Genomic DNA, 24,954 nt, shown 5'->3' on the forward strand with positions numbered 1-24,954 from the left:
TGGGTACAAGCTTCATAGTCGCTTGATTTGAATGTGGAAATGTGCTGCGCAGGTGGGGTAAAGACCTTTTTGTAACTAGCATTTTGTCAGTGGATCTTTGCAGCTTTAGATTTTGAGGTGGCTATCCAAACTTACCCATCATGCTGTGCTCTTCAAAATGTGCTTTTTCAATGGGCCCCCTGTGATTTCTGTTTATAAAAGAAAAAAATAAACTCGACGTGGTGGAACTTCTCTCTCTCAGAGCTGTGGTGATTGTAACTAGTTTCTATTTCAGCACATTTGTCCAACTGAACTCATGTAAGTAATGATGTGGGTCTCATGTATTTGGATATTCTTCTTTGGCTGTGGCCTCCTTGGCAGGTAGCTAATTGAAATTGGAAACTAGTTCAAGGTATTGGTGATCAAAGCTAAGTTACTCCATAAATTACAACCCATTGGACTATTGAACTCCCAGCAGAAGAAAAAATAACAATTTTGAGAGAAAATTTTGAAATAATGAAACAGAAAAGCTCTTTATTCAGTCCTCATGGATTATGCTTTCCTTGGCAATAGGAGACCACGTCTGTTTGAGGTAGATGAGGAAGTTGGCTGAGGAGATCTTCTGTTGAAGGTTAATTTTAAACTCTGCATTTTTCTAAACTGGAACCTGTAGCTCCTTCATCCTTCCTTGTCTCCATGTGCAAGGATCAGCTAGTGATTCCAGCCAAAGCCAAGGAAGGTGCACACAAATGTTTCGGATGAGACTCCTTCGTGTAGCACACTAATACCCTCAAGAAGTCACCTGTAGTACAGATTCTTAACATTAAACCAAAAAGATTTATTGTAGCATCCTTGAACTACTGTTTTTTTCCTTTCATAGGATTTGGGTGTTGCTGGCAAGGCCAGTGATTGTTGCCTATCCTTAATTGCCCTTGAACTAAGTGGCTTGCTAGGCCATTTCAGAGTTAACCACATTGCTTTGGGTCTGGAGTTCAGTGTAGGCTAGAAGATGTCCTTTCCTAAAGTGAACCAGACAGGCTTTTACAACAATCAACGATGGTTTCTAATGCATCTACAATTATCATTGATGGCTAGCTTTATATTCCAGATGTATTAATTAAATTTAAATTCCACTAGCTGCTGTGGTGAGATTTGAAGCTCTGTCCCCTGAGCATTAGCCTGGGCATCTGGGTTACTAATCCAGCGACATTACCACTACACCACTATCTCCCCCGTAAGATGCCTCTGCCAGATGATACTACTAGATACATCTGATTGAATTAGTAGCAGGAGTAGGCCACGCGGCCCTTTGAGCCTGCTCTGCCTTTCAATAAGATAATTACTGACCTGATTGTAACCTCAACCCCACATTCCTGCCTACCCCCGATAACCTTATTAAGAATCGATTTACCTCTGCCTTAAAAATATTTAAAGACTCTGCTTCCACTGCCTTTTGAGTAAGAGTGTTCCAAAGACTCACTACCCTTTGAGAGAAAAAAATTTCTCCTCATTTCTGTTTTAAATGAGCAACCCCTTATTTTTAAATAGTGACCCCTAGTTCTAGATTCTTTCACAAGAGGAAACATCCTCTCCACATTCGCCCTGTCAAGACCCCTCAGGATCTAAAAGTTTCAATCAAGTTGCCTCTTACTCTTTTAAACTCCAGTGGGTACAAACCTAACCTGTCCAACCTTTCCTCATAAGACAACCCGCCCAATCCTGTTGTTAATTTAGTAAACCTTCTCGGAACTGCTTCTAATGCATCTACATACTTTCTTAAATAAGGAGACCAATATGTCTCCAACACGTCAAAAAGTATTCCTTGTAGAAACTGGCACCAACTAGTGGTAGAAAATATGTGCATAATTATTCTAGCAAAAGCCAAAGGAAATCTCTCTAGATCCAATCCTGCTTAAGGTCAGCTTTCATCTCAGTTGGAATCGGTCCTTGGGGAGAGTTTTCATGCTGTATTTGGAATTCATACCATTTTTTGAAGGTTATCCCATCCATACACTTTGCATCAGGCGAGAGATTGATTAAAAAAATATGTCCAGGATGGTTGGTTGTTTTGTGTGCTATCTCTGGACACTTATAAAGGTAATTTTAATGACCCATTAAATAAAAACCATGGAGGGGCTGGTCTGATGTAGCGATAATCTTCCCTTGTTACTTCCACTGTGTTGCTGACTCACTAAAACAAGCTAAAAATTGGTTGAACGTGCCATCAGCTTGTATCCTTGCTCAGATTAGAGAGCTAGGCCAGGTGACTGTGCTCACAGACTAAGCAAGACTGGGCAATTAATGCGGAGGAATAATAGTCGGCTATTTATAGGGCTTTTAACTGTTACTAATGTTTGATCTACAAAAAAATTAATGAGAGAATACATTAGCTCGAGAGTGCTGCAGTGCACTCACTTTACCTTGTGAAAGTGATGTGCTGTGATGGATAGCTTTGTTGGCAAACATTAATTAGATCTATTGCATTGATGCTTTTAAAATGCAACACGACACGCCACTACAGCTCTGCTCATCCAGTCAAAATTGAGCCTTTGGACCACCTGTAGGGGCAGAAAGTATTAGCCCTGCAAAAGAAAAGCTAAAGGTGGAGCATTTCTTTTCTCCACTGGAGAGCTTTTTGAAATCCACCCCCTGTGGATGAGATAAAATTGTCCTCTCTCTGCTGACTCAGTAAGCTCTACATGGCATGAATTTCCAAAATGTCAAACAAGCTCCTTGAGGTTAATAGTCCGCAGCAGTAAAGTGGCCATAATTTTGGCACAAATTAGCACCAAATTGGTAATCAGGCTCGAGAGCGGGTAGTAGATGAATTGGGGGTTTTTCACAGTTCAGTGGAGCAGCATGTTTTTCTAATGTTAGGACTAAAGTACATTGACGTGCAAGGTGTTTTCTCCTCCTTTGTTAATGCTTGGGGAAGGGTGTGCTGATACTGCATCCATGGATTGAGTATACGTTCCACCTCTCAACATCCCTGACCTGCTGAGCAGACAAATTAACCTCCAATAAAGCAAGCAAGCAAAGCTGGATCTGAATTCTTGATCTGGTCACTTCAATGCTTGGAGAGCTTATAGTGGTCTTTATTCAAAGTGGACAAAACCAGAACCATCTCCTATAACAGAACTCAAAACCTACAATCTCTAACTTCCTATTATCTCTTCAAATCTCTGGAATGAAGGAATTCACATTTTAGAAGATCAAAATATGATAATTGCATGCTTCAGCTTGGCTTGATTGGTGAATTCTGATTCTGAAGCAACACTTTGGAACTGGAGCATTTAGCCAAGACACAATATTGGGGCTAAAAGAGTTAAATTCTAAGCACAGATTTCATAGACTAGACTTATCTTTCCTTCTGTATAGAAGATTAAGGAGTGATTTAATTGAGATGCTTAAGATGATTAAAGGATTTGATATGGTAGATAAGAGAGAAGCTATTTACTCTGGTGGGCGAGCCTAGAACCAGGAGACATAACTTTAAAATCAAGGTGAGGAAGCATTGCTTCATTTAAAAAGGGTGGTGGAAATTCCCTGCCTGCCCAAAAGAAAAGCTGATGAGGCTGGATCAATTGAAAATTTCAAAACTGAGATTAATGAATTTTTGTTAAACAAGGTTAATAGGATTTAAAAAAACCTTATTAATTCATGGATTTTTGTCCATCCTTAATTGTCCTTGAGAGAGTGGCAAGCTGTATAGGATTTGTCCTGCATTTTGTGGACAGGACACACATGGGCAATTTTCCACATTGTCAGGTAGATGCCAGTATTGTAGCTGTACTGGAACAGCTTGGCTAAGGCTGCAGCAAGTTCTGGAGCCAGGCTGATGTTGGGGCTCATAGACTTTGCTGTATCCAGTGTGCTCCATTAGCTCCCTACTTGAACTGCTACAGTCTGTGTGCTGAAGGTATTACCTCAGTGCTGTTAGGGAGTTCCAGGATTTTGACCTTGCCCTTCTAGGTGGTAGAGGTGGTGGGTTTGGGAGATGTTGAGGAAGCCTTGGCTGGTGCTGCAGTGCCTTTTGTAGATGGCGGCCATCGTGCATTGGTAGCCGAAGTAGTTTATATTTAAGGAGGTGGATGGGGCGCTGATCACTTTGTCCTAGATGATGTTAAGCTTTTGAATGTTGTTGGAGCTGCATTCAACCAGGCAAGTGGAGAATATTCCACCACACTCCTAACTTGTGCCTTGTAGATGGTGGACAGGCTTTAAGGAGTCAGGAGATGAGCCACTTGCAGCAGAACACCCAGCCCTTAATGCACTCTTATAGCCACAGTAATTGAATACCAAGGATAGCCTTAAGGGACTGAATGGCCTACATCAGTTCCTATGTTCCGATTAGTGCTACATTGTGGGAGATGTTAAAATGAGACCCATCCTATTTGTTCCATCGGTTCAGATGGACACTAAAGGATCCATTGTACGATTCAAAGAAGAGCAGTGAGTTCTACTATGTGTTACCAACATGTCTCCCTTGACCAACACTGTCAATATAAACATCGAATCCATTATGGTTTGTGGGATCTGGTTACCTGCCTACATAACAGCAGTCACTGTAGTCCAAAGTGATTAATTGTCTATGAATGGCTTTGAGATGAGTTTGAGAGACATGATAAGGGGTTATTTAATATGTCCTTTGGTTGACGGGACTAGGGTGTTGTATAGATCGGGGTGGAATCAGTGGACAAGGTACATCTTTGTCAGGTATGAAATAAGGCAGGCTTTGGGAATGAAATGTCTATTGGAGATACAAGGAGTTATATTTTAACTGAATCTGCCTGGTGGGAAACTAGCAATAGCAGGTCACTTCCACCCCAGTAATTTCTGACCCTGATTTCATGCCTCATTCAAAACCAAATAACCACATGGTTGATATGTGAATTTCTGAAAGAGGAACTTAGATTGACAGCAGAGTCTTCAGCGGGCTTCTGCAAAGCCACATTACCTTTTACATACAGCTACCTGAATGATTCTGACCTTCAGCTTTGCAAACATTCAGCAACGTTCTTGTTTTCCATTGATTGCTTCTCAAATCTAATGACTGGTTGTGTGGTGAGGGTTGGAGGGTGGGGGGCAGTGAGCGGAGCAGAACAGTCTAATCATTATTCTTTTGGAGGGAAATTTTCCATTGCATTGTTGAATCTTTCCTGTAACTGCTAATGCACAGGCAGAGTGCCCGCACCAGACTATTTTTAGCTGTGTTCCTGCAGGCTGCATTTGCAGAGGCAGTTCAAAACTATCATTAATTGATTCCTGATGCACTTGCAACCCTGAAATGTGGAACAAAGCACGACTCCATTGGGATGTGGCTATCCCAGAATGTGTCCCCATTACCTCAAACTCCTTATTTCAGCAATCTTGCCCAATCTTTGTCAAATTGTTTTATAATTATCAATTTAAATTCTCTTCTCTGCAATATTGTCATTCTTTTCCCATTTTTCCCATCAAACGCATCTGGCAGGGCAAGATGATAGGCTTTTAAATGGTCTATTTTAACTGCATCAATGCACTCTTCTGCATCATCACAAAATAATAAATTCTCCAGGATCACATGGCCCACTGGAAGTTTCCAGAATTTACAGGGACATTATCTTATGGAAGATGCTAATTGGTATGAGTTGGCTGCGACAGGTCACAGTTGTTCATGTAACTTCGTGGCCAGCTTCAAAGTGACACCTTTGCAGTGAAGGGAATGACTTTGGCATCCCGTAGCAACACCACCTGGTGGACGGATCTGAATTTTGCAGATGACATTGCCTTGCTAGCCAAAGAATTGCGAGCTCCATGGTATGACCACCAGTCTTGATAATAGCAGTGCAAAGGTTGGTCTACGCATCAGCTGCGAGAAGACCAAGACAGTGACAGCGACAAGGCTATCCCATCACCACTGGGAGACAGAGCATCAAGGATGTCAACTACTTCCCCTACCTAGGAAGCAACATCTCCAGGGAGGGCGATGTAGAGATCGACATTCAAACAAGAATTGGCAAAGCAGCATAGATCTTCCAGCGGCTCCACATAATCTAGACATCCAACACCATCAACACGCCCATGAAACTGTGACTCCACATGTCCATAGCAGTACCAACTCCAATCTGTGCCAGTGAGACGTGGAAAAGAACAGCAAAGGTGTCACATAAGTTGGATATCTTTCACCAGCGCTGCCTACATAAGATCCTGAACTTCACTTGTAGAGACAACATCACCAAATAAAAAGTGCTACAGAGGACAGGTCTGAGGCGTCTGCAGGATATTGGGGTACAGTGACGACTGATGCTGGCAGGCACATCCTTCTCCTTCCAGGCGTACACTCTGCCAGAGTGGCAATAGAGTGGACACCACCAGATGGATGGAGAAGACAGGGCCAACCAAAGAAGACCTGGTGAAGTACATTTAAGGAGGACTTTCAAGAGCAGGACACCACCTTGGAGTGAAGGAGATAGCAACAGACCAGGGCTGGGTGGTGGAGTCTTGCTGGCTGTTGTCCCACCTGGGACTGGAGGATCTAAATCTAAAACTATCTCAAGACTCACGACCTGATTTCCAAGATGTCAGTCTTGGTTCAGTGAAGCACTCTTGTCTCTGAGTTGAAGATCGTGGCTCTAAGTTCCACTTTAGAAACTTGACACATTATCTAGGTTGGCACTAAACAGTGCTACACTGGTGGTGCTGTCTTACAGATGGGACATTAAACTGAGGTCCCATCTGGTATCTTGGCTGGAAATAAAAGATCCCATGGCACTAATCAAAGAAGAGCAGGGGAGTTCTCCCATTGTCCTTGGCAATATTTATCCCTCAACCAAAACCTAAATCTTATAATGTGGTCGTTTACTTCATTGCTGTTTGTGAGATCTTGCTGTGCAAAAATCGGCTGCTGTGTTTCTTACATTACAACCATGATTACAGTCAACAGTACATCGTTGGCTGTAAAACACTTTAAACATGCTAAGCTCCTGGAAAATGCTAAATAAATGCAACTTCTTGCTTTAAACAAAGTTGATACCTGCTCAGTCTGCTGGTATAAGCAAGTTTGTGGTCTGTATGCCATAACCTGGAATTCAATCGCTAAACCTCTGCATCTCTCTCCTCCTTTAAGACACTCCTTAAAACCTAGGATAAAAGCAAAATACTGCAGATGCTAGAGATCTAAAATTAAAAACAGAAAATGCTAGAAAAACTCAGCAGGTCTGAGAGCATCTGTGGAGAGAGAAACAGAGTTAATGTTTTGAGTCTGTGCGACCCTTCTTCAGAGCTAAAGAAAAGTAGAAATGTGATTAAATTTATACTGTTTAAGGGGTGTGGAGCGGGATAGAAGGCCAACTTCTACTTCTCTTTAGCTCTGAAGGTGGGTCATACAGACTCAAAATGTTAACTCTGTTCCTCGCTCTACAGTTGCTGAGTTTTTCCAGCATTTTCTGTCTTTATTGCTCCTTAAAACCTACCTCTTTGACCCAGCCTTTGATCATCTGTCCTAATATCTATGTGGTAATGTGGTTTGGTGTCAAATTTAGTTTGATTACATTCCTATGAAGTTTCTTGGGATGCTTTACTACATTAAGGAGGGTATATGAATGCAAGTTTATGTTGCCAAGTAGTGGCTCCTCAACTTGAGGAAAGCATGAAAAATTGCAATTTAACCATAAGCTGCCAAAATTAATTCACAAATTATTATTTACTCAGTAAACCTAGATTAGAATAATAAAGAGAAACATTTTCTAACAATGTTAAATAATGTAACAATAATTGCTGGGGAACTTGCTTTGCTTCTCTTAAATTAAATGGAAAAGTGGCAAATACTAGACAGCTGAAATTTTAAAAAAACCTAACCACCAGGCTCCTCCTCTTACAGATACTGGCTGAATCGCTTTGTATTTTCAATGGTTTCATTTCTTAATTTCCTCTCCTGACTGTTGAATATCAAATCCAACTTTATTAGGAACTAATATTCAAATGGAATAAGTTCAAAACTTAAATATGTGTGGCACAAATAAACAAAAACTTCGGTCTTTCTGTCTAGTAACCTTTAAAGCCACCAGCCAGCCCTTGGAAAAGCACCAAATTTTTCTTTGCTTTGGATGATCCTCAATGTGTGCTTTTCTTCTTCAAAGTAAGGTCCTGTGCACTCTTCCATTTTCCAGTATCTTTGCTGTGTTGAAGTCACAACGCTCCACAGTGTTTATTCCTCTAGCGAGTACTCCTTAAATTGAGGAACCCTTTCTCTTGTTTTCCTTTCCATCCTACAGGCTTGTGAAACCCAAATTTGGTGTAATCTAACCACTTCTTTCTGATTTACTTTGTCTTCCCTCCTTTTGACCTTTTTGCTCTCCAGTACCATGAGCCTTTGTCCATCACTCAGATTTCCAAATAAATAAAGAAAAGTTCATCCCCTACAACAAAATGTCGGCTAAGAATCTTGTTGGCTCTTAAAATATGGTGTATGCAGTAGTCCACAGAGGTACACTGGAATAGATTGACACCATCTCCTAAATATTGGGGGATGACATTTCCCAAATTGGGTTTGGTTCAGTTTGAAGGAAAGAAGATGGCAACAGTAGCTAAGGGATGTCAATAACTCAAACAGCAAAGGGCTTAGGCAGAAGCTGATGGTGGCTGGAGGGAATTTGGCAGTGATACAGCTACCTTGCGTAAATCGCAGAGGAATCCAGCAGCAGAGTGGTAGCTGTGAGTTCCAGCCATATGCAACACTGCCCCCCAAATCAATAAAATTCAGACTTTTTACATGGTCATTCAGTGCATGCAAATCAGGATGTAATAATGACAACAAAGAAAGCTTTTTTTGGAATTTGATGAGTGTTATTTCTCCAGATGGTGTTGGCAGCAAACAGTCAAAATCTTTTGACCACCCGATGGGTTAAGAGTAATTATCATTAGGAGCTAACGTGAAAGCAGTGTTGATTGAAAGATACACAGGCTGCTACGAGTAAATCGCCATTTGTGCATTCATCATCAAAATCATTAGACATTTCTGCATTCAAATTTTTTTTTCTGGAAATACTAATACGCAGTATTGGAAATTAGGTGACTGGAAATGACCCACTGGGACTCAGAATTGGAGTTTGAACTAGACTTGGCATTGGCATCCATCATTATTCCAGTTGGAATAATTGGAACCTAGGATTGCCAGCTGTAGCAGCATGAATAATCGCCTGATCTGCAAAATCTTTGATTATTCTTGTGCATTTTGATATTATTAAAGGTTTATTTTACATTATGTAACTCCATCAAAATGACTGTTAATCGCAGGTGCTGCATCTTACTGTGAAGTTTATCAGTGAAGATCTTTAAAGTGCGTTGAAGATCAAGGATGAGGGCTCAGATTCGTTCAGGTTTTTGGCTCCCCATTTTGCTCCTGTGGCAAAAAAATTGATGGAATGGCATTGGATCAGAAGTAAATAAAAGCTGAAAAGATGAGAAGAGAACTAGAGGGAATCATGGAGGAAACCATTTCCTCAGATGGGATTCCTCCTTCCTTTAAAAAATGCTTCAACATTTGTCATACTAATGTGAGTCTGTCTATGGAGCTATCGTAGTAGAACTGGACATTTTTTTTTAGGATGAGTCAATTTGGACATGATGCCAATTTGGAGCAGATCCAGGTGGGCACTCATTGCATCTTACAAACTTGGGCTGTGAAAACTCCTGTGAGGTGACGAGCCTCAAGTGCAGTAAACAACTGAATGAAAGGAGTTGTAGTTTCAGCTCCCTGATGTTTACAGTGCACTGGTAGCAGGTGGCTGATCCAAAGTAAGTAACTGCTGTAACATTGCAAATGTGGTGCTGAGGATTTCTTTAGTAATAAAATTATGCAGAGTTCCACTGAGTAATTGTCCCAGTTTCATCCGGATATGCATAACTTTGACGCAGTCATTATGGGACATAACATAAAAGGAAAGACTTGCATTTATTTAGCCCCTTTCACAACCTCAGGATGTTTCAAAGTGCTTTACAGCCAATGAAGTATTTTTGACCTGTAGTCGCTGTTGTAATGTAGGAAACGAGGTAGCCAGAATTGTGCACAGGAGGCATCAACAAGCATCATTGTAATAATAGCTAAATAATTTGTTTTATTGAATGCCGGTAGGAGAATGAATGCTGATCTCCACATCCCAAATGATTTCAGTACATGCGTTGTGCATAAAAAGCACAGAATGATCAACAAGCTGCTTTACAAAGGAAAATTCCATTTCTCCATCTTTTGCCTGTCCAGGTTTCAGCAGCGGAGTAGGGCCTGTGTACCTCAAAAAGTTTTGCTCCTTATTATCAGATTCAGTTCTCAAAGTGAACAGTTTATCCAGCTCATGTGGTTTTAAAAATTTATCACTTGGCAACATTTCCACATTAAATAGGGCAAAGGTTTATTTTTAAAAATAATTCTGCAGACAGTGCTGGTAAATAATTTTCTTTATTTTACTGCATTATTTGAAGTTGAATGTTGTAGCTAATTGGCAAACCCATGGAGACCGGATGCTGCTGTTCCTGGGCTTGGTGCCAGCTTTACATTTCTCATGCACACCCACGGTCTGAACTGATTGACTCGCTGGTACAGATAGAAACCCCTGTTCTAACACAGGAAGACTTTTGCTGCTCTTCGTGACAACTGGGCTCATTGGAACTGGGTTTGACCCTGTGTTACTGACTGATGCAAGGAACTGATTGGATTTAAATATTTTCACTGAGCTCTCTGTTTGGCCCCATTTGAAGTAATTTGTATTTATGTGATGTCCTCTAATAAATGGCAGAACTGAGGCACAAACCATCTTGGCATTTTGGCCACTGTTATTGCACCAAAACACTACTATTAACCCAAGAGGTGGGAGAAGGGTACATGGAAGATTGGCTCTGAACCTTATGTATCTAAATTATTAAAAAAGAATGTGTGCATAGTTTTGCTATTTGTAGAAAACCAGGGCAAATGTTCCCATCTGTTTGCTGCATGTGTGTTACAGAGCCACTTCATGTAGAAGTAGCTTGTTGTGGAGTTCACAGCACCGATATCAATAGACAAATGATTGCGTGTACCATCAGATGAAAATGATAGATAGTAAAAGACCTACTGGTCCGTCTAGCCTGTCCCATATAGTTGTGCTCCTTTGTGCATGTACAAGTTTTGTTTGTGTGTGCTTGTTTCTAGGCTTGAATGTGGCTCTTCATCAGACTTTACCTAATGGCTGAGGAGAGTCCGAGGGGGTCAGTGAGTGATGGAAAATTTGCATTGCTGGTCTGTGTGGAAGGGCTGATTGCTCAGACTGCCCGTGACTGGGGCAGGTTAGCATTCACATTGAATGACTTCAGAAACCGCAGGAGAAGCGCAGTCCTCTGGGGCTTGGGAGGTGGGATGGGGCAACCTCTGCACTTCCAGAGGCAGTAAAATTTTGTGTTTCTAGCCCAGCGTGAGAATGACAAGTCAACCTCTGCTGATCAAATACAACCCGTAGCTGCTGGAGTTGAGACTTGCTGACAGCTGATTTACCGTATTACTTAATGCATTTAATCAGTGGAGGTTTTGCTGGTAAGTATCCACTTCCCTTGACCGACAGGTTGGGCATGTAGCTGAATTCCAAGGATCAAGGATTAGGGAATGTGCATTCAATTTCCTGGGTCATTGGTGCACTTGAGAAGGATTAAAGCAACAAATCATCAGAAATTTATTGGGTGCGTGAGGAGATGCTGATTCTTGCAAATCTAATGCTAGTGTGGAGAAAATAATTAACATTTGAACTCCACTCCTCCACCACCAGCACCAACACCCCCCGCCCCCTGCCCTCACACCCACCCCCCACCCACCCCCGCTGGCGATCTTGTTGGGTATGTATGTGATCCCTGGCAGTAACTATATTCCAGCTATTCTAGTGGGGAGCTTTAGTTGGAGAGAAGGGTGGAATATAACACTTACATTCCTTGTACTCTGATACTTTGAAAAACTAGATGTGGTTTGGAACATTTGCCACAAGACCCTGTTTACAGTTCCATGGGCAGTTTTTAAAAAGGCTAGTTCTCTGCTTAAAATGAGTGTTGTTAAAGTGAGTTTCTTACCCACTCAAAATGTGCAGTACAGACGAATGTGTAGAGAAATTGCTGAAAATTGATTACAACACAGTTAAGAGGAATGCAGCGCACAGGGAACTGTGCCAAGGACCAAAACTTTGGAATGTGTCCATGAATTCTTTCAGCTGGAGAATGAGATTTGAGTGAAATACATAAAGGAAATGTAGAAAAAAGAGAAAAATTAATGAAGGATTTGATATAAAATCAGTTCTTGCACCTGATATCCCATTAGGTTGTGCAGATTAGTTTCATGTATTACATCTTTTCCCTGTTTCAGTGGCTAAACTGTGACATTTTCTCCACAGTGGCTACTATTCAGAGTCTCTGTGTGTATGTGTGTGTATATGCAGCATCTGTTTCCTATTAAACAGCCTTTTAGTTTCTGAATGCTGGAAAAGAGAGTGGATTATGTGAATGGAAACCAAAGCTCTCTTTGTGATATTTATCTAGCTGCACCACACTCTCATTCCAGCAAAGTGGGGTGGGGAGTTAGATAGTCCAGTCACACGCAAGCCTCCGTGAGATAAGTGAATGGCTGGCAGATGTCTTGGCGCCACCAGGCAGGATGACAGACGTATGGCAGAAAGAAGCACGAAGCGAGATGTGTTAAATGGTTCAGATTAAAATGCAAAGGGTCCTCAGTCTTGGTCAGAACAATCTGTCAGCTCCCAGGGCAGTATGTTGTGATTAAGGGCTTTACTTGTATCGATCTTTTCATTGGGAAGATGGGTTGTGTGGCCACGTACAGAACATTCAACCTTTCCAGTTTGGTTGTGGGAAATTATTTTTCCATCCAATGGACCCTTGAGTGAGCAGTTTCCACTTCATTCTAATAGCTAAAGTGTTATTTTGTGACTAGGTTTGAAATGATGCATGTCGAACACATTAACATATAGAGCATCTTATATGTTTTCCTTCTTAGAAATTACAATTAATGACGACCCTCATGGAATTGAGCTTTTATTTAAATAAGATTTGAACTACCAATCTAACCTCTATGGCTGAGATTGGTTTGAAACCCATTGGATATCGTAAAGAAAGAAAAAACTTGCATTTATACAGTGCCTTTAACAAACTTAGAACATCCTAGAGTGCTTTACAATCAGTGTAGTATGTTTGCTGAAGTGTAGCCAATATTATAACGTGGGAAACGCAGCAGCCAATTTGTACACAGTAAGCTCCCACAAACGGCAATGTGATAATGACCAGATAATCTATTTTAGTGATGCTGATAGAAGGGTAAATATTGGCCATGACACTGGGGCTAACTTCCCTGCTCGTCTTCAAAATAGTGCCACGTGATCTTTACGTCTGCTAGAGAGGGCAGGTGGGACTGTGGTTTAATGTCTCATTTGCAAAATGGCATCTTCAACAGTGCAGCGCCCCTTTCATACTGCCCTCCCATGCTCCCTACCATTCCTCCCCGCCCCCCCTCTCAAAATTTGTCAGACCTGCCTGACATCTGCTCCCCAGCCACTTTACTACCCGACAGGCAGTTAGCTCATCAAACTGTCAGACGGGTAACCTATTGAAAACATTTAAACGATGTCCTGCGATTTAATTAATTTCTGTAGGACATCCAGGAGGAAACCCTTACAGCCGGGATTGCTGTCAGAAAAGTCTCCCCAGCCCCACTTTCTTCCTGGCTCTAAGTAAATAGCGGGACCTTGACTATAGTCACCATGACGAAGACCAGTTTTTTTATTTCAGGTTTTATTTCATGAATTGAATTTAAATTCCGCAGTTGTTGTGATGGGACTTGAACCCCTATTTCTGGATCAAGCCTCTAGAGTACTCGTCCAGTAACAAAAAGGATTGTAAAGGAGTAAGATTTCCGTTGAGTCAGATCTTGGGAATAATGGATGCGAAACTGGACCTGGGCCATTCTGTGGCAAAGAATGAAAGCACCTTAACAGACCGGGGAATGGCTCAGCTCTTTGGATCTTTTAGATAACAGGGGCAAGTCAGCACTAAAACAGCGCAATGGGACAATGCATTTTATTTTCCATTTGAGAATATTGCAAGTTCAGAAAAAGTCAACCCTTTTTGTTGTTTTATTTCAGATGAATTACTTAGCGATATTCCCCAGAAGGTAAAATGCTTTTTTTTGTTGCAGATATCCCCAGCATGGAGACAGTGAATGTTTTCCAAGCTATGTAGGCTATCTGTTCAAAGTGAGAAATGCAGAAGAGGGAATTTCCTGAAGCCTTAGAGAGGAAGTTGCCATAGCACTGGTTTGGGAATTTAATTTTAATGTTTAATGTAATCAGAGTTTTTGAGCTATGAAATAAAAATATGCATATGGAATACAAAGGGAAGGGAAGTACCCCAACCCCCAACTTTACAAGGCATCAAGTTAATCATTGGCTAAACTGGAAATCATTTGGTACTACTACAGATTGCTGCAGTTGTGGATTTTATTCCTATTCTGATCCACGCTTTAATCTAATCTGTCAAACAGAGGTTAGTTTTTGCTTGAGGTGAGGGAAAAGAGAGCAATCTCATTCATGAATGAGCTGCTAGGAGTAACATTGAACCTCCCCATTTATTCAATGGATGGTTAACAATCCTGTAGGACTTTGGAAAGCATTTAGGAGACTCAACTGCTTTATATTATTAAAATTAACTTTGCTTAGGGAATGCACTTCCTGTCCACAGACCTTTGATTTCTGTTGCCTAAAGCCTGTCACGCACTTGTATCACTGTTTACCATCATAAACTGTTAAGTCAACATTTCCTACTCCGTTTTGTTATTCCAACTGTCATTTTATTTTTATTATTCTTTCACGCGATGTGGCGTTCGCTGGCAATGCCAGCATTTTATTGCCCATCTCTAATTGCCCTTGAGAAGGTGGTGAACTGCCTTTTTGAATACAACCGAGTGGTTTGCTAGGCTATTTAGATGGCAGTTAAGGATCAACTGCATTGCTGTGGATCTGGAACCACATGTAGATCAGACTGGGTCAAGATGGCAGCTTTCCTTCATTTGAAAGACATTAGGAACCAGACGTGTTTTACAATAATCCAGTAGCTTTATGGTCACGAGTACAGGTAGTAGTTTTTTTATTGCAGGTTTACTAATTAATTGAATTTAAATTCTCCATCTCCCATGGTGGGATTTGAACTGCCCTCTGAAATGACCCAGCAAGCTCTTCAGTCATCTGAATTAATAGTCCAGTAACATAGGCCAGAATTTTACGCTCCCCACTTTTTAGGCGGGGTGGGGGGGAGCGTGAAATTGTAGGGACGGATTCCCTCTGGGTTCCTGCCCGCGCCATCTACACAGCGATTTTACGCTGGGGCGGGCAAGGTCTCAGACGGGAATTCCGTCCTTGCCCCAATCGAGGCCCTTAACCCTGCCATCCGAAAAATTCAGGCCATAATCACATGACCATATCCTGTTTCATAACATGATGTTGTTGTAGGCTTTGGCCACTCGGAGGCTTTACAAAGCAAGTTTCTGCAGTATCTCTTCCAACTCCTTCAATTACCATTTTGTTTACTTAAAAAAAAGTTCAACAGTCCATAGGGAATTTATAGGAATACATGTGAGAACATAAGAAATAAGAGCTAGAGTAGGCCATTTGTCCCTTCAAGCCTGTCCACCATTCAATAAGCTCATGTATCTCCACTTTCCCACACTATCTCATATCCCTTAATTCTCTTAGTATCCAAAAATCTATCGACCACTGTCTCAAAAATGCTGAATGACTGAACAACCACAGCTCTCTGAGGTAGAAAATTCCAAAGAATTCTAACCTTTTGAGTGAAGAAATTTCTCCTCATCTCAATCCTAAATGGTTGACCCCGTATTCAAGACTCCCCAACCAGGGGAAACATTTTCTCATCATCTGCCCTGTCAAGCTCTTAATAATTTTATATGTTTCAATTAGACCATCTTTCACTCTTCTAAACTACAGGGAAATGGGCCTAGTCTACTCAATCTCTCCTCACAAGACAAATCCTTCATCCCAGGAACGAGTTTTGGGATCTTTCATTGCACTGCTTCTGGGGGAAATATGTCCTTCCTTAGGTAAGGGGATCAAAACTGTACACAGTACTCCGGGTGTACCTCATCAATGCCCTGTACAATTGTAGTAAAACTTTCTTTTGTGCTCTAATCCCTTTGTAATGTAAGCTAACATACCATTTGCCTTCGTAAATGCTTGCTGTGCCTTCATATTAACTTCTTGTGAGTCATGCACTAGAACATCCAGGTCCCTCGGACCACTTTCAGTCTCTCACCACTCAAAAAATAGTCTGTTTTTAAAAAATTTTTCCTACCACTGTGGATAACTTCACACTTTGTCACATTTTATTCCATCTGCCATATTCTTGCCCACTCAACCAACCTGCCTAAATCTCTTTGGTGGTGTATTCATGTGATATCACTAGATCTCACTAGCACAATTAGGAATCGCTAAACAATGTATTTACTTGTTAAAGTAACTCCCTCCATTTTTCTTCCTACCTCTATTGTCGTTCTGCCGGCCACTCTCAGTATCTTGACCGGGTAGCTATTATCCGAGGTGACAAGTGTCTGTCTAAGCTTATGTGTCATCTTGCACATCTTAGACCAGACATGTATTTTACTGTAATTGTTATCTATGTGAAACATTAAATTACAAGAAGAGGGAGTGAGAGAGAGAGGAATATGCTACAGAAAGAGGGAAAGAGATGTGCTGTACAAGGAGAAAAAGGATTACATTACAGGGAAAGGGAGAGAAAGAGGAATGATCTACAAGGAGAGGGCTGAGTGGAAAGGTGAGACAACAATTCATCCACAGACGTGGGAATGGGAGGAAGCTGTGAGTTGACTTGTCCTGTACATCTATACTGCCCCTTTGCAACGGCCGGATGCCTGATTACATGCAAGTGCAAACAGAGCAAGTAAAGCTTGGCAGAATAAAATATTTCTCACGCAGCCAAAACTTTGTTCCAACATGGTAATATTTCTAATTCAGTGCTTTGAGATCATTAGTCAGATGTTTCCTGTAACCTTTGCAGTCAACCTTTCCTGGGAACATTTCTTGTTGCTGCTCTGAAATGGGCTGCTCGGATCGGTGCAGTGTGACAACAGCCCGTTCTGAATCTTCAGGCCCACAAAATTCCAACCAGCTGAAGCAGCCAGTAATAAGCAAGTCTGTGGAGCTCCCTTCCCCGTGCAAAGAGTGGTAGAGCCAGGGTCATTGAGTATTTTTCAGGCAGAGCTAGATAGATTCTTGACTGACAAGACAATCAAACGGTATTGGGGTAGGCAGGATAGTGGCATCGAGGCCACAAACAGATCAGCCATGATCTTATTTGAATATCAGAGCAGGCTCAAGGGGCTGAGTGGCCTCCTCCTCCTCACTCGTGTGTTTGTACGCTCATAAACCTGATGGCAGACTCTGTGAGATTGGAGTTGCAGCTGGGACAACCCTAGATGAAAAAAGCAGACGAGGCACCAAAAATGAATAACCAAATGAGTACTGTTCTCTGCTTTGAATGCAATTCCAAAATGGGGCCACCTTCACATTTTCTGACACAGATTTCCTCTTGGACGATGGATTGTTTTGAAAGCTGCAGAGCTAGTACAGGATTTGTAATCCAACCCACTTTCCAGGCACCCAGGGGAGCAAGTGGGCAGATATTAAGGGCTGTCGGTTTTGAAGGGTTTTTTTTTTAACATATGTGATGCACTTAGCAAGAGAGAGCTGTTCTCACATGAAGCAAAATCTCTTGAGGGTTCCAGTTTCAGGTTAGTCAGAGACTGTTGGCAGAGCCTTCAGAGCCGCACCAGCCTTCCAAGGATTCCCTAATGGAGCCTTTGCAAAACAGCCTGAGCAGTGGAGAACGACTGCAGAGTAATCTGATAGCCTGGACCACCACCAGTATTACATTAATCATAGAGCTTTTATCACTGACTAAAATTGGCATGTAACAAATCAATAACAATCCTATCGTTTCAGCAGAACATAACTGCACAATATCTAAATATTTGATACACTTTTAATAATTAATGAGCAGTAGGGTCAGCCGTTTTCATTTCTTCCATAAAGTATTATCAAAGTAAAGAATTAAACAAGAACATAAGAACATAAGAAATAGGAGCAGGAGTAGGCCATTCGGCCCTTCGAGCCTGCTCTGCCATTCAGTAAGATCACGGCTGATCTGATTGTGTCTTGAATTCCACATTCCCATCTACCCCCAATAACCTTTGATTCCCTTGCCTAACAAGAATCTATCTACCTATGCCTTAAAAATATTCAGTGATCCCACCTCCAACGCCTTCTGAGGCAGAGTCCCAAAGTCGGACAATGCTCTGAGAGAAAAAACTTCTCATCTCTGTCCTAAGAGGGCAACCCCTAATTTTAAAACAGTGCCCGCTAGCTCAGGACTCACCCACAGGAGGAAACATCCTTTACATGTCCACCTTGTCATGACCGTTCAGGACCTTATATACTTAAATCGTGTGACCCCTCACTCTTCTAAACTCCAGTGGAAACAAGCCCAATCTGTCTAACTTTTCCTCATAAGACAACCTGTTCATTCCAGGTATCAATCTAGTAAACCTCCTTTGAACCGCCTCCAATGCAATTACATCCTTCCTTAAATAAAGAGACCAAATCTGCACATAGTATTCGAGGTGCGGTCTCACCAATGCCCTGTATAACTGAAGCATAACATCTTTACTTTTATGTTCAATTCCTCTCGTAATAAAGGATAGCATTCCATTAGCATTCTTAATTACTTGCTGTACCTGCATACTAACTTTTTGTGACTCATACTAGAACATCTAGATCCCTCTGCACCTCAGAATTCTGCAATCGTTCTCCATTTAGGTAATACTCTTTTTTTTTATTCTCCCTGCCATAGTGAACAACTTCACATTTTCTCACACTACACTCCATTTGCCAGATTTTTGCCCACTCAATCATACTATCTATACCCATCTGCAACCTCCACATGTCCTCTTCACAACATACTTTATTACCTATCTTTTTGTCATCTGCAAATTTAGCTACCATGCCATCTTTCCCCTCAACTAAGTCATTGATGTAAATTGTAACAAGTTAAGGCTCGAACATAGACCCCTGGGGGACTCCACTTGTCACATCCTGCCAATCAGAAAAAGACCCATTTATGCATACTCTCTGTTTTCTGCCAGCTAGCCAATCTTCTATCCGTGCTAATATGTTACCCCCTACGCTATGAGCTTTTATTTTCTGTAATAACCTTTGATGTGGCACCTTAGCAAATACCTTCTGGAAATCCAAGTACATTATATCTACAAGCTCCCCTCTATCCACAGCACATACTACTCCTTCAAAAAAACTCCAATAAATTGGTTAAACATGATTTCCCTTTCACAAAACTATGCTGATTCGTCTGATTACCTTGAGTTTTTCTAAGTGTCCAGTTATAACCACCTTAATGATCGATGTTAACAACTTTCCCATGTCAGACATCAAGCTAAAATTGTTGAAAGCGCAAGTCTTTTTCTCTCTGTGGCACTGTTCAATGTAAGCAATTAATAGCCTTCTAAAGATCACAGCTCTAGTCAGTTCTGTTTTGAACATGGTTTTGAGTTGAAGTTTCAGTGACACAGTAGAGATGTTGGAGCTGCCTCTACACTAAGGCTATCTCTTAGTGGTGCCTGATAATGGTGAGGTTTGTTGTCACTTCATCCATGTGCCCATGCACTCCTTCCCTTAAATACATATACATCACTCACAAAACCTTCCACATGGGAACAGCCACTCTTTGTTAACAGAAATATATGTATGTTAATAACACTCTGCATGTCCATACGTTCATGTATACCCAATCCTCCATATGTCCATGTACACCCAATCCTCCATGTGTCCATGTACACCCAATCCTCTATACGTCCATGTACACCCAATCCTCTATATGTCCATGTACACCCAATCCTCCGTACGTCCATATACAGCCAATCCTCCGTACGTCCATGTACAGCCAATCCTCCATGTATACCCAACCCTTTCCTATATCTATGCATCCATGTACACCCAACCTCTCCCCCACATCCATACATACTTGTACATCCAACCCTCTCAGCATCCAGATGTGTACACTCAACCCTTCCCACAAGTATACATATGCACACCACCTAACCCTCCCCTACCTATGCACATTTGATACACCTTCCTCTCACACCACCATTATGGTTTTCTATTGGGTGCTTCACCTGTGCACTGTGACCTTCCTGGGTAAATAGTTTGGTGAGATCGCATGGTGTGAATGCTATGTGACAAGTTGAGGGGTCCAAGCTCCAGACTATCTTATACTTCGACATTGCACCATCATCTGTACTTGTAGAATTTCAGGATCCTAACTGCTCAAAGCTTTTTTAAGAATTAAGAAGGAACAAATATTTGCTTCTATTATTTTGCAAAAAAGCTAAATCTCTTTTAACCTCTGAGGGGCATTTGGTTTTACAAAAGATTACTAGGGCAACAAAAATGCAGCCTTTTTCATTCCATTCTTTGTTATTTATATCCACTAAATAAAAGTGTAAGACACAGGAACATTGTAGAGTTGGATGGGCTTCTAGCTTTGATGAGTAACATGTTGCACATTAAAGCAGAAACATAAAGCTTTAGGAACTGATTAACTTTATTATGAGACTGAACCCGATAAAATGCTTACAGTTAACTTGTACATGCATGTGAGCACGAATGTGCGTGCCCTTGTGCATTTTTGCTGTCTGTCTGTGTGCCCATGTTTGTTTTCTGGCTCCAGGACAATCTTTCCTGTCACTGCATCAACAATAGACAGGATACGCAGCAAAGGAAGCCACCAGGTGTTGCTTAGCAACAAGGCAGCAATAGGCAACAGCAGCAAAAGTTCATTTCCTAAGTTATCTCCTTCCAATTACATTAGTAAATAGTTTTCTGGGACATCTATATTTTTATTTAATCCAGTGAAGTATTGTTGGTTCTGGGTGAGTGAATATATCATTTGGTATCTCCTCGTTTTGACAGTTACTGACGGATGTTATGAAATAGATGTTGCTATTTCTAGGCTGGCAAACCAGAATAAAATGATAAATATCTGGAAAGCAAGGCTGTGAGCTTGGAATTCAGAAGTAGTTGCTGCAAATTCGTAGAGAGAAACGATTGAATTATGGACTCTGTCAGAACAAGTGGGACTCCATACCTGAAACCCATCTTCTCTCTTTATGGATGCTGAAGGGCCTGCTGTGTATTTCCAGAATGTTCTGTTTAAATAGATATCTGGTAGTGGTTACATACCTTTTATATCTCTCTTATGGTCAAACTAATGAGGAGGGATTGAAACCTGAATCCATTATGGTCATTCATTAACTCCCTGTCCAAAATGACCCTTCCCCTCTATTTGTCCATCATTTGGAAATCTCAGGAGTCAATTAGGTTAACATAAGACCATGAGAAATAGCAGGAGTGAGAAATCCACCCCCCTGAGCCTGCTCCATCATTGAATAAGATCGTGGTTAATCTTCCACCTCAATTCCCCTTGATCCCCATCCCTTGACTCCCTTAGAGTTCAACAGTCTATCAATCTCAGCCTTGAATATGTTCAATGGTGGAGCATCTGTGGAGTAGAGAATTCCAAAGATTCACAACCCCTTGAGCGAAGAAATGTCTCCTCATCTCAGTCCTAAGTGATTGGCCCCTTATCCTGAGACTGTGCCCATGTTCTAGATTTCCCAGTCAGAAGATACGACATCTGTGTCTACCCTGCTAAATCCTCTCAGATTCTTATATTTTAATGAAATCACATGGGGCAGTACCTGCCTTCTAATTACTGCATCCCTTAAGATGGCTGTCTTTGGCACTTCAAAGGCTGAGGGATGGTGGGCATGAAGTCGAGGACTCAGTTCTTGCCCGGTGCTCAGTATCCAAATAATTCTACCTTCATAACTTGTGGAACACAAGAGTTACTCTTTTCATGCAGGCAATGAATCTGGGACAAAGAAGTTTTTGTTAGTTTGTAAATATTTTGTAACCCTGGCGCTGGGTCGCTATCTTTTATCCTGTCCTGTTATGTTGTTATTAGTTATATTTTTTTTGTTGATTTGTGAATTAAAATTAAAATGTGCCTTCACTGAGCTGTACCACTGTGGGACAGCCATGTTCTGCATTGTGCACTAATAGGATCACCTGACTCACAAAGAAGCATTATCATTTTTCCTGATATAACCACTGAGGATGCAAGAAGGTCACTTTTCCAGTAGATTTCAGGATTATTTACTATACAGCATTCCATGGCATTTACTTTTGGTTAGCTACTACACAGTAATTGGCAATTTACCAATTGAACAGCTGCTCACCTAAAGTGTTTTTAAGAATGTACCTAATTTTTATAATCAGCTTGCTTTCTGGCCTGCCACATAGAAACATCCCCAGGACAAAAAGCTGCTTTTAATGAGAGGGAAACTGTTACGGGTAATGTTAAGATCACCTGGGCCTCATGCACTGAGGGGGCCAAGCAAATTGCTGCCTATTCCGGGCCCTGTACCTGTGATTCTCCACAAATCGACACTATAGAGGGCCTGTCTTGGCCACTAGTTCTGACCGGATGCCCCACCTAATAAGAACATCCTTTGACAAGCTGTGTCAGGCTGCAAACAGATTAGTCAGCTTTGACTGTTTTACTGCAAGTTCCTCTTTTAGTAATGCAGGCACACAGATTAGATTCAGTAAAGCCAGAAAGAAACACAATCACAGGCAGAATCTATTGTGAGCCAGAATGCCTTAGACAGTCTGTGCACTGTAAACACACTGCAAAATTGATAGTCCACAAAGTGTTTCTTATTAGCAAATTATTAAAGCAGGTGTATGGTGTGACAGGGGATCATTGGTCATTTAGGACATAAGCAAGCATTTAATTCAGCATAACAATAAATAAAATCAAAATATCTGCAGAAAGAGGTTTGGAATTTATGCAGCTTTAACAAACAGGATTGTAACTGTGACTGTCACCTTTGCTCTGCCCTAGATATCTGGAGCCTGGGAGTGATCCTCTATATGCTGGTGTGTGGATACCCACCATTCCACGAGGTTAATGATAGCGAGACTCTCACCATGATCATGGACTGTCGCTACACAGTCCCACAGCACATCTCTGCTGACTGCAGGAAGTAAGTACTGCGTTCCTCTGGGATTGCGCATTCGATGTTTTCTCTGTTTACTGTTGCTGCTTTACCATGGTCTCTTGTCATGCCATTGAATGGCAACTTCCCCAGGGAGGGATGGTAGTGCCCAAATAACCATTCTAATCACTGTGCCTGGAAGCTGCACTGCCTTTGTCTCAGATCTTTCCCCTCAGTCATGTACTACCACTCCTGGGAGTAAATGCTGGGGATGCAATGTGCTGGTCCATCTCAGAAGACTGTTTTAGCTGCATTTATGTGTGACAGAGACCTGCTCCTTGGCTTCCATTGGAGACACTTTCTGACTGCTGCCTGACCCAAAGTGACTCTTCCTCTGATTTCTCCTGGAGGTGAGTTACTCACCACAGAATTCCCCACCTTTGACCTGCCCTTGAAGTGTTTATATAGCTGGTCCATTTAAATTTCTGGTCAATGGTATCCCACAGGATGTTGATAGTGGGGGATTCAGGATGGCAATGCCATCAAACGTCAAGGAGAGGGATGACAAGATTGTCTCTTGTTGGAGGTGGTCATTACCTGACATTTGTGTGGCGCGAATGTTACTTGCCGCGAATCAGCCCAAGCCCAAATGTTGTGCAGGTCTTGCTGCTTGTGGGCACGGACTGCTTCAGCATCTGAGGAATTGTAAATGGAATTGAACACTGCAATAATCAGCAAAGCCCCCACCACCCTCCCCCCTAATTCTGAACTAATGATGGAGAGAAAGTAATTGATGAAGCATTTGAAGATGATTTATGCTAGTCCCACCATTGCATATTGCTTTTCAATTGGGGAAAGTATTTAGTTAATTCATTATCAATGAAACAATGTTATAAAATAGTGAACCCAGGTGAGTATTTTTAAATATGTGCTAAGCTGCGAGAGGCTTTGTTATGTTTACTTACTATTGTGGCGGTGATGGGATTGCCAAACCTTCAACATTGTCCTGGAATGTCCAGGAACTAAGGATTCATCTCTTGGGCACTGAGTGAATGACCCAGGAAGAAAACCAAAAGGACACTGGAAAAATGTGTTTTGTTCACTTTGTTTTGTTAATTAGTAATTGGAGATGGAGGACAAGCTTGTTTGCATGGGCCGTTGGAGATGGGAAGTCATGTGATGAAGCCGCCAGTAATTCTTCCAGCCAGAGTTGGCAACCTGACATCGTTGCTTGGTCCGTTTCACCTTTGCTGATTCCTTCATGTTGGCTGTTTCCCAGTCTTACTTAGAATCAGTTCTTCAGAATTGGCTGTGCTGAGTCAAATTGTTCAAAGCTATTTTGCACCACTCAGTGATTCGGTAACGCTAGGTCCTTGACCTGCTAGAAACATCAACACAGACAGATGGAGCTTCCAATTTCTGCTATTTTTTTTGCTTTTGCACCAGATCCAAAATTAGCTAGGCCAAGATGAACCAAAATTCTGTATAAAATCCAATTGATGCTTGCCGATAGTGGAGACATTTATTTTTTTTCCCCCAATTTCTGAATTTTTATTTTTTTCTGAAATGTTTCTTCAGAGGCTTTTCTTAATGGCTATTTCACTGCTTGCTGTATTAGGTCTGACATTTGTACCTTCAGGACTCATCACAAGGGAAGTCAGGCGTAGTGATGTGACATAAGCTATCAAGGCACCCACCGTTAGTGTTCTGATGGTTACATTGTGTACTCTATATCGTGTACAAATCAGGTTCAAGGTACCTCCCATCATGTAGAATTCAGGCATCAGTGCCCCTTTAAGATTGGTGGACTCGCCACC

The 24,954-nt window shown here is 41.5% G+C and overlaps 1 protein-coding gene across 1 annotated transcript in view; it reads left to right on the top strand.

Moving 5' to 3' along the window:
- Window positions 1–24,954, top strand: part of snrkb (SNF related kinase b) — a 116,406-nt gene that overhangs the window by 58,489 nt on the left and 32,963 nt on the right. Inside the window, exon 3 of the mRNA XM_078544114.1 lies at window positions 23,044–23,185. Coding sequence (XP_078400240.1) covers window positions 23,044–23,185 — 142 coding nt within the window. The remainder of the gene's footprint in view (window positions 1–23,043; window positions 23,186–24,954) is intronic.

The sequence above is a fragment of the Cetorhinus maximus genome, chromosome 6 (genome assembly GCF_964194155.1).
Source record: "Cetorhinus maximus chromosome 6, sCetMax3.hap1.1, whole genome shotgun sequence".
In the NCBI taxonomy this organism is placed as follows: domain Eukaryota; kingdom Metazoa; phylum Chordata; class Chondrichthyes; order Lamniformes; family Cetorhinidae; genus Cetorhinus; species Cetorhinus maximus.